Source organism: Odontesthes bonariensis, chromosome 4 (genome assembly GCF_027942865.1).
Source record: "Odontesthes bonariensis isolate fOdoBon6 chromosome 4, fOdoBon6.hap1, whole genome shotgun sequence".
In the NCBI taxonomy this organism is placed as follows: domain Eukaryota; kingdom Metazoa; phylum Chordata; class Actinopteri; order Atheriniformes; family Atherinopsidae; genus Odontesthes; species Odontesthes bonariensis.
The window spans coordinates 30,044,243-30,056,307 of record NC_134509.1 but is presented as its reverse complement, the minus strand read 5'-3'; the positions used below and the strand labels follow the sequence as shown (position 1 = coordinate 30,056,307).

At 40.5% G+C, this 12,065-nt stretch overlaps 1 protein-coding gene across 2 annotated transcripts in view; it reads right to left on the bottom strand.

Moving 5' to 3' along the window:
• Positions 1 to 11,032, bottom strand: part of helz (helicase with zinc finger) — a 62,562-nt gene extending 51,530 nt beyond the window's left edge. Inside the window, exons 1-4 of one of the 2 annotated variants that reach the window (XM_075463885.1) lie at positions 10,956 to 11,032; positions 3,448 to 3,674; positions 3,078 to 3,114; positions 2,235 to 2,359 (exon numbers count right to left, since the gene is read on the bottom strand). In XM_075463885.1, coding sequence (XP_075320000.1) covers positions 2,235 to 2,359; positions 3,078 to 3,114; positions 3,448 to 3,672 — 387 coding nt within the window. In that variant the 5' untranslated portion in view covers positions 3,673 to 3,674; positions 10,956 to 11,032. Of the gene's footprint in view, positions 1 to 2,234; positions 2,360 to 3,077; positions 3,115 to 3,447; positions 3,691 to 10,955 lie in introns of both variants that reach the window. The other variant, XM_075463884.1, reaches the window with a different exon arrangement.
• Positions 11,033 to 12,065: the final 1,033 nt, after the last annotated feature.

Below are 12,065 nucleotides of genomic sequence, written 5' to 3'. Positions count from 1 at the left end.
ACCAGAATGACAGCGAATACTCCTCACTGAAACGGCTGTCCATAAAGCAGTCTCAGCAGTGTACAGTCATTTTTAAACCCCCACATGGAAACGTGAACGTGTCTATAGTTCTACACGAAAGGTGGACTGAAAGCCATGGTCAATGAAGACCAAATAAAACGTGTTTGTGTTTGTTGCTGAGACTAACCATTTGTTAGTGCAAGCCTGCTAGCTACTTGGTAGCCTGCTGGTGTGAGAGCCTATCTTGTTCCGTAACAACTGGTTACCCAGCACGTTAGAACCAACGGTGATTGGTCGTAATGTCCCTCTTAATTAACTTTAATAGAATTAAGTTTTGGCCAGTCGATGCGTTTCAAACATCTGGAGTAACATCTTGTTACGGGTAGCCAGACAGGCTGTCACACCACCACCAAGTAGCTAGCAGGCTTGCGCTAACAACCATGGTGTTAGGTGAACAACTTCATGAAGCCGTACGCGACGCGACTCAGATGGTTCATTGTAAAGTTGTACAGGGATGTTTATGTTTATTTTACCGTTTAAAAATGCTATAAGCAGCTCCCTACACTTGATTTTTACTTCTCAGTCATTTTCATTTCATTTCATCTTCTCAGTCAGTCATTTTCTATTACTTATTAATATAAAAATAGCATATACAAGTATTCTCATAGCAGGGAGTGATTTATTTTTTTATTGATAATTATGTATTTATATTATTATTTTATTTCCCGTTTTATTCTAAGTTATGCTTGGCTTTATTTTAAAAATGCTGCTGGCAGCTCCCTCCCTGCACTTCATTTTTACAATTAAAAAGACTTAATGGATATGAAAGTTTGTGTCAGTGTGTGCTATTTTTAATTTATCGTGAATACTGTTTCTATTTATCGGTTGCAAATATCGGTTATCGGCCTCCCATTTCCATAATTATCGGTATCGGCCCTGAAAAAACCATATCGGTCGGGGCCCTAAAAAAAAAGATCCCAGATGGACTTCAAATCGGTTATGCGGGTGCATGCGTACGTGGTAGGTCCAGGGCGAGCGCAGGCAGGTATCGGAGGGTGTTGGCATGGTTGTCAGACCAGGATTTCTTGCCATTTCTTGACACCTACAGAATATCCAAGCCAGCAGTCTCATCAGCTTCATCCTCCGTGCTGTTATAATCAGAACTGCTGGAGGGAGGGTGAGTTCCCATTCTTCATCTGAGGAGTCATCAGAGGAGGATGAATAGAGAGAGTCGCTGTCCCCTCGTCTGAGGACTTCCTCCACGGCTTGGGCAACGCTGAATTTTTGTGCCATTCCTTCCAACCTTCCTTCTTTGAGGTGAATCAGGAGAATGAGAAATGTGCACAGCTCTCGTATTCTCATGCTGGTGGAGCCGTCGTTGACAAACGAGGGTGCTTTCATCATGTTACCTTAAAGACACCTACATTATTTTATTATGTTACCTCAAAGAAACCCAAACTATTTCTCAGTCTGACGACCTCATAACATCACTGGGGTCAAACAGGTTTCTGTGTGTGTGTGCGCGTGTGCCAGTCTAATGCTGTATTCATTATAATGGATGTCTATGGGAGCCGTTTCTGTAATCTGCCATTGCAGAAAAACTAAAAAGCTGTTAAAAACTGATGTTGTAGCTCATCAATGACATATCCCAGACCTAATAATCCCCCATAGAATATTTCACTTTGCACTGCATACATTGAAAATACAGCAGTTTTTGTGTGTGTTTTTTTAACAGAAATTGGTGTTTACCTCATATACACTAGTATTTAAAGGGTTAATTTTTTGAAAATAATTGAAAACTTGGTGGTTATGATCAGAACTGAAGTGGAAGAAAAGGTTTCTGAAAAAAAAAGTGGAAAAAAATATTAACATATGGTATTTTGGGGATCATTTTTAGAAGGGGACAAATATGATGAGTATCACTATCTACAGTGTGAAATTAGAGGAGAAAGTACACCCCAAGTGGACAAAAATGTCCCTGATCAGGGATTAGGGTAAAAGTTCTTCTGAAATGGCCGGTGAAGTGATATTTGCATCAGCATTTTTATACACGTCCCATAAAAACAGTAGCTGGTGAGCCTAAACTAAATAAATCTTACCATGATGACAGAAAACCCTTATTTCTAATCTGATCCTGAACAGCCATAACATTCTTGCTTTCACATTTAATTACCGTCAATGCGCAGCCCGAAAACATAAATGCATAGTTTGCATACAATGTATATTTATCATACCATTTGCTCTCCATACAAGGCTTTAGAGAGGATGCTGGCCACTTCTTGCAGGCTGCCATCCAAAAGCATGGAGTGCAAACTCGCCTGTAGTGAACCATCGCCTCGTGCAATTTCTTCTGCAAGAACTGCGACAGAATGAAGAAAACAGAGATAACAGGTCAGAGGAGAATCAACTGATTTTAAGTCTCAAAGAAAGAATAAAGACGCAAAGTGAGTATACATTTACACATCCCATCCAAAGCCAAACATTGACTCTTGACATCAAGCCTTTGGGTTAAAAACAACAACTGCTGTTTGGGCTTCTTCTCGCACCTCTGACTTGAAGCCATGACAACGATAACAATAGACACAACATACACTTTGCACAGCAGATGGACCCAAATTCAAGACATCCATTTCATCAAGACAGATGTGTGTTCTAACCATATACAGCAGGCTTGAATAGTTTCAGAAGCCTCTGTTGTGTCTCAATGGCTCAAAAAATATCTCTTCCTTCAAACGGTTGGTTTAAGAGGAGAGTTCCGTGATGTGTGAGCAAGCCTGAGGCGAGCTCGTTCTCTCAGTCACTATCTCCCTTGCGGATCAAATTTGACGCCTCTGTACATTAACATGGCACAATGTGCAAAGTAGGTGAATGAATCCTGGCTTGTAAAGTTTTTCCCCCACACACCCATCACTTGCCCCTCATCGATTTACCAACCTAAGAGATCCCTTCAGCGACTTTCTTTTTCAATAAATAAAGACAAGGTACAGCTTGTTTGGGGCAATGCAACCCAAAGCCCTTTTGGAAAGAGCACAAAGACAATGTGATTGTAAAGAAAACACGTTTGAATTGCTACTCACCATGTTTGCAGTCTTCATCTGCTTCATCATAGTTTTTCTGTTAACAGAAGGAGAAAAAAAATTGGGGGTCACATAATCTTCAACAATGGCCGTCTTTGACAGTTGAAGCCATTATTGAGTCCCTCATATGGTTATTACAGGACTTCATATTGTCCATAATCTCAGAGCTAATGTAACGTCTTCAATTCGAGTGAATAACAAAACCACGTGGAAAAACTAAGAAATGGCGTTTCTTAAAGTCATATTTAATCTCCTCCTCGTGTAGTAGCACTGAGGTACAAAACTGGACTGGCTGAACAATGATCAGCTTCTGCTTTCATTAAGGGATAGCAACTATGTCAGCAAGGCTTAAAACAGCTGGTGTCCTCACCAGTTGTAGGAAGGCAGCAATTCGATAAAGCAGGGCTCGGCTACGGAGGGGTCCGGCTGCAACAACGGATGGAGGGCTCAACGGGACAGGGGCACTGGAGGTTGGGGTTTGGGGCCCAAGGACCACCAGGGCATCTGTGCTGTGGGTGACTGCCGCCTCGTACTCCCGCCTGGCTAACGATCTGCTGGCTTCTTCACATGACTTCTCCGCTCTCCTGTCTGCCATGACTTAGAGACAAAACGTCTGTAAGTACAAGAGGAGAAAAAAAAAAAAAAAACAGCAGGTAGAATGAGCCGAGCATCCTTTCAAAAAGAGGGTTAGGTTAAAATAAAAAAAGGAGGGGGGGCTCCCAACCCACAAGAAAAAACATGATATGCCTAAATTTCTAATGTCACCAAAGTAGCCGTCTAATCAAAACACCAGACTGAGGCTATTTCTTCCTTTTTTTGAACAGTTTTGGAGACAGTTTTACTGAAATTTGTAACTTTTATACTCGCCACTGTGCTCAGATGCGAGTTGCTCGTAAAATACTATCACACTATTCGGGGCCAGATGCACTGATGGAACTGCACCCCGTAGTATTTTGGAGGCAGGAATCTACTGATCAGCCTACACAGGAGGCAGAAAGGACAGTGAAATAGGCAAATGTCGGTTTAATTTTATAAAAATTGAATGCAGCCGATCACACAGCAAAAGAAAAGCTGTCACTCACTGAACTCCTGGGAATTAACGGTCAGGAGAGCAAAGTATAGAAGACTCATGTAAATAAAAGCATGTGCACAGTTCATACAGTGGGTACTGACACCGATATGTCAGCCCTTTCTTTTAAATACATACAGATTTTTTGCACCTTAAGTGCATTGCTGATAAATGTTTTCATAACTTTTAAAGAAAAGCCAACGTGTGGTTTTGTTTTAAAGAAAGGAATTAAAATTAAGATTAAGATCAGTTTAGTGTGTCTGAGGGTTTTTTCTGTCCAATTATTAGCATTCATCACATATATGACTAGAAATAGTTAAAATGACTGTGCTGTTTTAAATAGGTGGTTTTCTGACATTATGTGCTGGTGCTTTAGTTCCGGTGTCTGTCTGACATTAACCTTCCAACATGCAACCATTTGTATGTCGCTGATTTCACACAACACAATGACCTTTTCCCTCCTAATGTTAACAAACTCCATGCTTCCCAGTCAATAACTTAAATTACTGTCCTGACTGAAGAACACAACTTCTCACTGCTGCGGTTTGTAAAGTTGGAGAATCCACACAGGAGGTACATATTTGGATTTTGCTATGCAGGAATTCAAACCGCACCAAAAATGCCAGAGATCTGGTAAACCCGGAGAGTATAAAGTCTTCACTTCAATTGCATCTTCATTCTAAGTCTACAAAACCAAATTCTGAAAAGCACGTCATTGTCCAAATACTTGTTCACTTGACTAAATATTCCCTTTGTCATGGCGATGCCAGAAGATATTCCAAAGAAGCTGAAGGACACTGGGATCTGGATGTTTGCACATTTGTTTAGACTGCTGCCTTCACGACCTAATTACTGATAAGTGGCTATTACATAATGACAGTGAAGATTAAAATATGTCCATGAAGTCAGATAAACTCTGTAAACCTGTAGCATTTAAACAGACGCTCAAAGAGGTCGTGTTTTAAAGCTTTCAATGTTCCAAAGAGCACTTCAATAATTGGGATGTGTCAGTAGCTGATATTTTACAGGTTGACAAGAACACAAATCTTATTTTTACACTGATGGAATTCTAGCTTGTCGTTATGCCTGATGATGTGCAGCATGCAACGGACGAATACCACCACTTTACATCTCTGAGATGTTATTTTTACCTCTGTCCATCACTTTTCTCTCCAAACAGCCACACAAGCTTGTTGATTGCACCTCGACTGAGCAGAAGTACAGACAGACCGTCCCCTTTTCCTCCGTGTTCGTCAGCAATAAGACCGACTTACAGCCACTCCTCACTGCTGTCAACTTAGTCCGCTTAATTAAATAATGTATTATCGATTAAATAAATCAACTGGCATTAAATGTAGCCACGTGTTGGGAAAAACAGTGGCCAAATTTCCTTGAAGAGTGTCAACAGAACAGCCAAGTGAAAATGAGTATTGACTTTTCCATCTTCTCCCCTGCAGAGCAGCAGCCCGACTGTGACCCACGGATAAGAATTAACCTTCCCAGAGACGGTTTATTCGTCACCAAATCTAAACAGATGTGCTCGCAGGCGATTTTATCTGCCAGTGCTGGATTTGTAAAATTAGCGTCTGCTGGTTTATGTGCAGTCTGGGTGGGTGATATTTCAGTTACAACAGTATTTCTGACTCATTGTTCTCCCAGACAACAGAAACAAAATGTAAATATGACTGTATCCAAATCAAATTGTATGAGAGCAGAGATAGTGCAAGAGAAGTAAATAGTTGTTAGCTGCTCAGAGATGTTGACAGTAGGTAGAATGCAAATACTTGGTGTTTCTATGGTACTACTGTCAATATTATAATAGCAAATATTTATAAGAAACAAGATATATACCATGTATCACCAGTCTGCCAGCAAATTCTGATGTATAATGTTTTTTGACCATATTGCCAAGCCCCAGCAAACCGTTTAACTACTAAGTGCTATAAGACGACTAAATAACAGCACAATGTATTCAGTTTGTCTCTGGTCCAGCAGACTGGCTCCATCTTGGACTGCAGCTGTTGATAGTTAGCTATCTCATTTCGGACAGACTTTATGGCATCCTTGTTCTGCTCTGCAGCCTTAATGGGCTTGGCACAGCGACACATGAACTTGTTGTCTACCTATTCCAAGTTTTGACTGGAGTGGCCCTCCAGCCTGAACGTATTTTCCTGAGAGAAGAACAAGGACTAAGGTCACTGGCTGCAGTAAATGATGGTGGAGCTGGAGTCTATCGAGATGTGAGCCTCAGTGGAGACCTGAATGGCATCAAACTCCAACCCAAAAGCGGGGATACACGAGAGCAGACAGGCTGGGGTTAGCTGGTAACTTGCAACAGAACTTTTTACATAAAACACTACAGCAACAAAACTGGATAACCCCACTGCCCGTGTTAACAGGAGCAAACTGTTGTCCAGCTGCCAACACGTACATACCACTACCAAAGGTGCTGAAACGTTACATAATCCGTTAAGGTTTTCTATGTTTTACTTCAGACAATAATTTGGATCTCAGTCATGAGATCAGATGTAAGATTAGTCAGAAAATTTGATTGGGTGGGGCCTCCGTTGCCACTTGAAAAAGTAAAACTACTCTCACCTTTCCACTGCGAGCTGGACTAGCAGAACGATACCACAGACCCGGAATTCAACTTAGCCAAACGACATGTCACCTCATTTAAAGTGAAGGAAAAGCAAGACTTTTGATGCCTAAAATAAATACGTGTGAACATGGCCTCTGTGGGTATAAAAGCGTATTATTGATTATTTTGCTTTAAACTTGTGATGTAGATCAAACGTAGCAGCAGAAATCTGTGTTCAACCTTTCATATGAAAGTCAAACAGCCTCATATGCTTCACTCTCATAGGAAGCAGGATGATGAAGGCTGATAAGACGCCACTTCTTAACCAAAAAGGGAGATTATTCAGATCACCATCTTAGTCTGCATGCTTTTCCCTTCCCCATTTACTTAGCTTGGCTATTTGTTAACTTTGTTCAATGCTAGACTTAGTTTACAGTACAACGTCCACACTGTTCCACCTTTTGATGCACTTCTCACCAGGCAGCAGAGGTCATCACAGAATCAAAGCTACATGATTGTGAAAGGTGCTTTAGACAGAGGGTTTTGTTACTTCTCTGATTTTCCAGTGATACGGTGTTACGCTCCCTTTGTTTGGTCAGCATCATGATGCAAAGATGGAATAATGAAGGATTTTCAGCAATATAGCAAAATCTGTGTGTAAAGAATAAAAGAAATCCCTGAGCAACAATAAATTAACAACTTGTCAGCAAAATGCAATAAAGTGAACGCGCATGTGAATTTAAACATCAGTTAGCGATTACATGAAGCAGTGTGGCCTTTTTTCTCAATAAACAGCACGGATGAAAATAGGAGGGTACGCCATGACCTGTTGGAGAACAGCCTAGCCTCAAATGCTTGATAAAGCTGCTTTATTACAAAAATTGGCACCCGACAGACTTATTATCATCATTATGTGTAAAGGTGGTCGGCTGAAAAGAAAAAGAGAAGACAAGAAAAAACTGAATTGCACAGAAACTAGCCGATGTAAATTTCCATTCAAGCACTCACCACACCCTGGAACACAGCTTTTGGTAATGGCTGGCTGAAAATGAACATTTAAACAAGAGCCTATGGCCCAGTGACTTTGTAATATATTTGCAAAAGCTAGTCATTAACTACCATACAAAAAAAGGTAGAAACAAGGCTATGTTAATCTTTCAGAAGGCGTTTCAGTTATTTCTTCAATAATCGGCATTAAGGAACTTTGCCTGTAGCAGCAGCTTGAGTTCCACCGACACAGTTTCTGCTTCTGTCAGCTCTCGTCTCTTGGAAGTCAGGATCATGATGCACGGACGAATTCTCAACTTAATGTAAAGTTGCTTTGTCGGCTTAATATCGAGCAGGTTTTTCATTATGCTGCCAAAAGAGCGACGACCAGCAAGGGTGTGGTCAAAGGACATCTGAAGGCATCCTGGAGTGGGCCCTGTGGGGTAACGGGTGGGGTCACTGTGGGTTGGGCTTGCTGCGCGTAGACACCGTAGAATTGTTAGAGTTAGGAGGCCAGGTGAACTCCTCAGATTCCTTGCAGAGTTCTTTGAGTCTCTCCTGTGCAGTTTAAGCTGGGACCCACTTCTGTCCCACCGGGGGAAGGTTGTTACTCTAAGGGTGTGATGTTCCCATGATCTTAGAGTTGGTAAGTGTCTAACGTCATATCAATGTGAAAGACAGGACGCAGGTGCGTTGCTCATGTTACCCGTCAGTGGTTTTAATGATATGGCTGATCGATATGGACCCTTGATCATAGGTTTTAGATAGGAATGCACAAATATATCAAGTCAAGTCAAGTCTTTTATTGTCAGATACACAGAACAACAGTCGTTAGACTGGCTGATATTCTGCTTGTTGACCGCAATGGCCTATCGGCAAATAGATGGCTGTGGCCAATATTTATCTGGAGAGTCCTGAAACTAACAAGATGTGCTTATATTTTGTTTTGCTCTACATAAAATAATTAAATACAATGTATGTGTGATGAAGGGCTGGAATACCTTTTTTTTTTTGTTACATCAAAAGGAGAATAAATGACTAAAACCAATCAGTATTGACAATCAGGCATGTGAAAAGTTACCATTTTGTTGGGCGTAAAGTAAAATAATGTGGAACATTTGCACAATTTTTTATTTTCTCTTAACATTCTACGTAGCTGAAAAAAGCCCAACCATTTCTACGAGACCCCAAAGAACATTAAACAAAAGCTCATTTTACACCTGCGATGCAGGTCTCAAATGATCGAGACACGTTAGAGGGTGGTGGCGTGTGAGAACGCAGATGACCACCACATCCGCCTCAGAATTCTCACGGCCATTTTGCAACCAGCCACCTATTAAAATGTAAACAATCCCCAAACTGTCCACAGGTTCTCCTGAACATCTCAAGGTGCTTGCCCTGAGTAGCTATCTCTCTTTCCTGCTTCCTCTGAGATTATGACACGTCTGAAGATGTCCATATCTGCGTTTACACAAAGTTAGAACTGAGGCGGGGATGACTTCACTTCCCCTAAAACTTACATCATTCAGCTCAGGAACAATTTATGATTGGGTTATACTTACAATCTATCCTTGTACACCATGTTGATGAGACAACTGGCCAATCATGCCGCACCAGCCATTCTGTAACAACACACCTAAGCTGCATCTGAAATTCCACACTATTCACTACATACTCAGTGTGTGTACCATCATTTAAATAACATTTGAGAGCGTAAACAGCAGTACGCAACTTATTGGATGCACTTGATAGCGTGTATCATCATGGCCCCTCCAGGGACCTTCATTTGCAAGTGGAGGGGTATCACCAAGGTAATGGCATCCAGGTAAAACTATTTAAAAACATATAGTGCTCAAACTGTATTATAATTCAAATAAACTGGCATTTTACTAATCTTACAGCTGAGATGCATCAAGTTTTGTGTGACTTAGATTATAGGACATTTATGTTGGCGTAGCGTCCAGTGCTGCTGTGTTCACCCCTAAAATAGCAAGCCCTTCATGTTCAAATGTCTGACTATTTCTGTGTACTTAACCCCAGATTACTGCAGAATTTCAAGTCAAGTCAAAATGCATAATGATAAGTGTTTTTGCTGTATTTAATGAATCTCAAATAGATATCTGAAACATGTCATTACGAAACAGCTATGGTGGAACATGCTGCGCTGATGATTTAACTGCATTTAAGGGAATCAGCAAAAACTAGGCAGCAAAAAGTGCAGAAACCAAAATGAGGGCTGAAAGTTGCTGGAATAAGCAGTGGTTTGTTGCAGCCAAGTAGAAAACGGGATCCAAGCTAAACCAAACGTAGGTCTGATTATCAGATATTAGCACAGCACCCGCTTGTACTTAGAAGGGCTACTTGAAAAAGTGTTGTGTCACATTCACCACTGTATGTACATCCGTTGTCTAATATCCAAGTTTCCAAGTCTCCTACTTTACATAGGCGACAACAAGTAGTTTGGCGGGATACAGTGGGTGGACACCTTCCTTCATTTTTGGCGACCACGGATTAGTCTACAGTAAAGTGAAGCAGTGTAAAAAAAGAAAGGTCACTTTATCCCTAATGACTGTTATTGAAGAACACCGACTTCTCTCACTCTGCCATAACGTTACTTGGTTTGACAGCATCGTTAGCGACAACGTTTAGAAAACACGAACATAAAACATCCAGATTTAGCTTAACTCAATTATTAAGCGTTTAGAAATAACGCTTAACCATAAACACAAACATTTGGGGTGACATGTTTCGTCTTTCAGTGGATAGTTGTAGCTGTTGTTTGTCTTGCAAACTTGTCATGACTGCTGCAAATCAGAGCGATGACGGCAGCGTTACAAAGCCCTGAAAAATGTCCCCACAGTGTTGGTTAACTTATCGTTTCTTGTTTGCACTGGTTAGAAAATGTTGCTACTAAACGGAGTGTGCGTAGCTAGCAGTTAGCTCACCAGCCAAAACACGGCCTTTCTTGGCACCAAACTGGCAAGCTCACTACAAGAATAGCTGGCTGGTTTGTTAACGTTAGCAGGCTAGCTAGCAGGGTTCGCCGAAACAAAACGGGTTCGGGCCTGAAATTTTGCCACGGTGTTCAGGCGTATATAACCCAAATGACATCCTGTTGTTATCCGTGCATGAACTCAAAGCATTCGTCATTATCCTAGTGATTTATGGAGGGGATTCGTGTCGGTGGCTTTGCGATGCAAAAGACAACTGAAAGGGCTGAAAATGGGAAGTCAACACTTACCTAGCTTTACTTTCTACGCCATCTTGGATCCACTTGTCAGACCATCGCAAAGCATAGTGGGATGTACTGATCTGAAGGTTGAGAGGACTGCTGCGTGTGTGCGTGCGTGTGCGTGAGCGTGAGTCTGCCTGTGTTTATGTGGCCTATGATGGCTCTCTCATGTCAAAAGGCGTTTGTCTGAGAGTGCATTACTGGCAAGTATGTCACTTTGATAATCAGTAAGTGGGAGTATTTACACTCTTTGCTTATGTAAAAAAAAAAAAAAAAAATGCAAATGCAGCAGTATTTTTTAAACTGCATTACAAGTTATGCATGGGAAATATACTCACTTGAGTAAAAGCACATCGATATTAGCAACAACAAGCTACATTATTTCATATTTAATGACATCAAACGATTTTAAAAAAAGAATGATGGTAGGAAAGAGTTCTGGTTCACAAATCTACCTTTAAATAGCGTGATTATCATTCAAACTTTGATTTTGGTTGTAAAATTTGATGATGATAAAATCTTATCATAAAATCATGTGAGGACATTAAAGGGGAAAATCACTACTTAGTGGAACTTCTTAACATGTACAATCTGACCCAAAGTACAAAACATTTTGGCTTCTGTAACACGTCAGAAGCCAAAATGTTTGGAAACTACTAGGATAGGCCTACTATAAGGAGCAGAGTGTTTTAACTCCAAGCTTGTTTTACTATCCTCAGTGTACAATTTTCCTCATATCAGTACCTCAATATTAAAGCTGTTGAGCACATGAAGTGGAGTATAAAAGTGCAATATTTCCAAAAAAGAAAAGAAAATGTTGTGTGTAACGGAAATACTCAAATATTGAAATACAGCACATGCACAGCGTTCATTGTCATTCTTTTTTTTTTTTCAAAAGGACCAAATTGATCAAAAGATTTTTTATATTTATTTATCAGTTAAAATGATCCACTGTTATCTATCAGTGAGAGGGTAAGTATGTGAGAATGCGTATGTTAACATAATCCATAAATTTAAAGATGGAATAAATGTTAAGCAATGCTAAATCTGTTCTATATTCAATAGCTCAAAAAGAAAAGAAAAAAACAATGTTATCGATTTCCCTTTGGGATAAATATA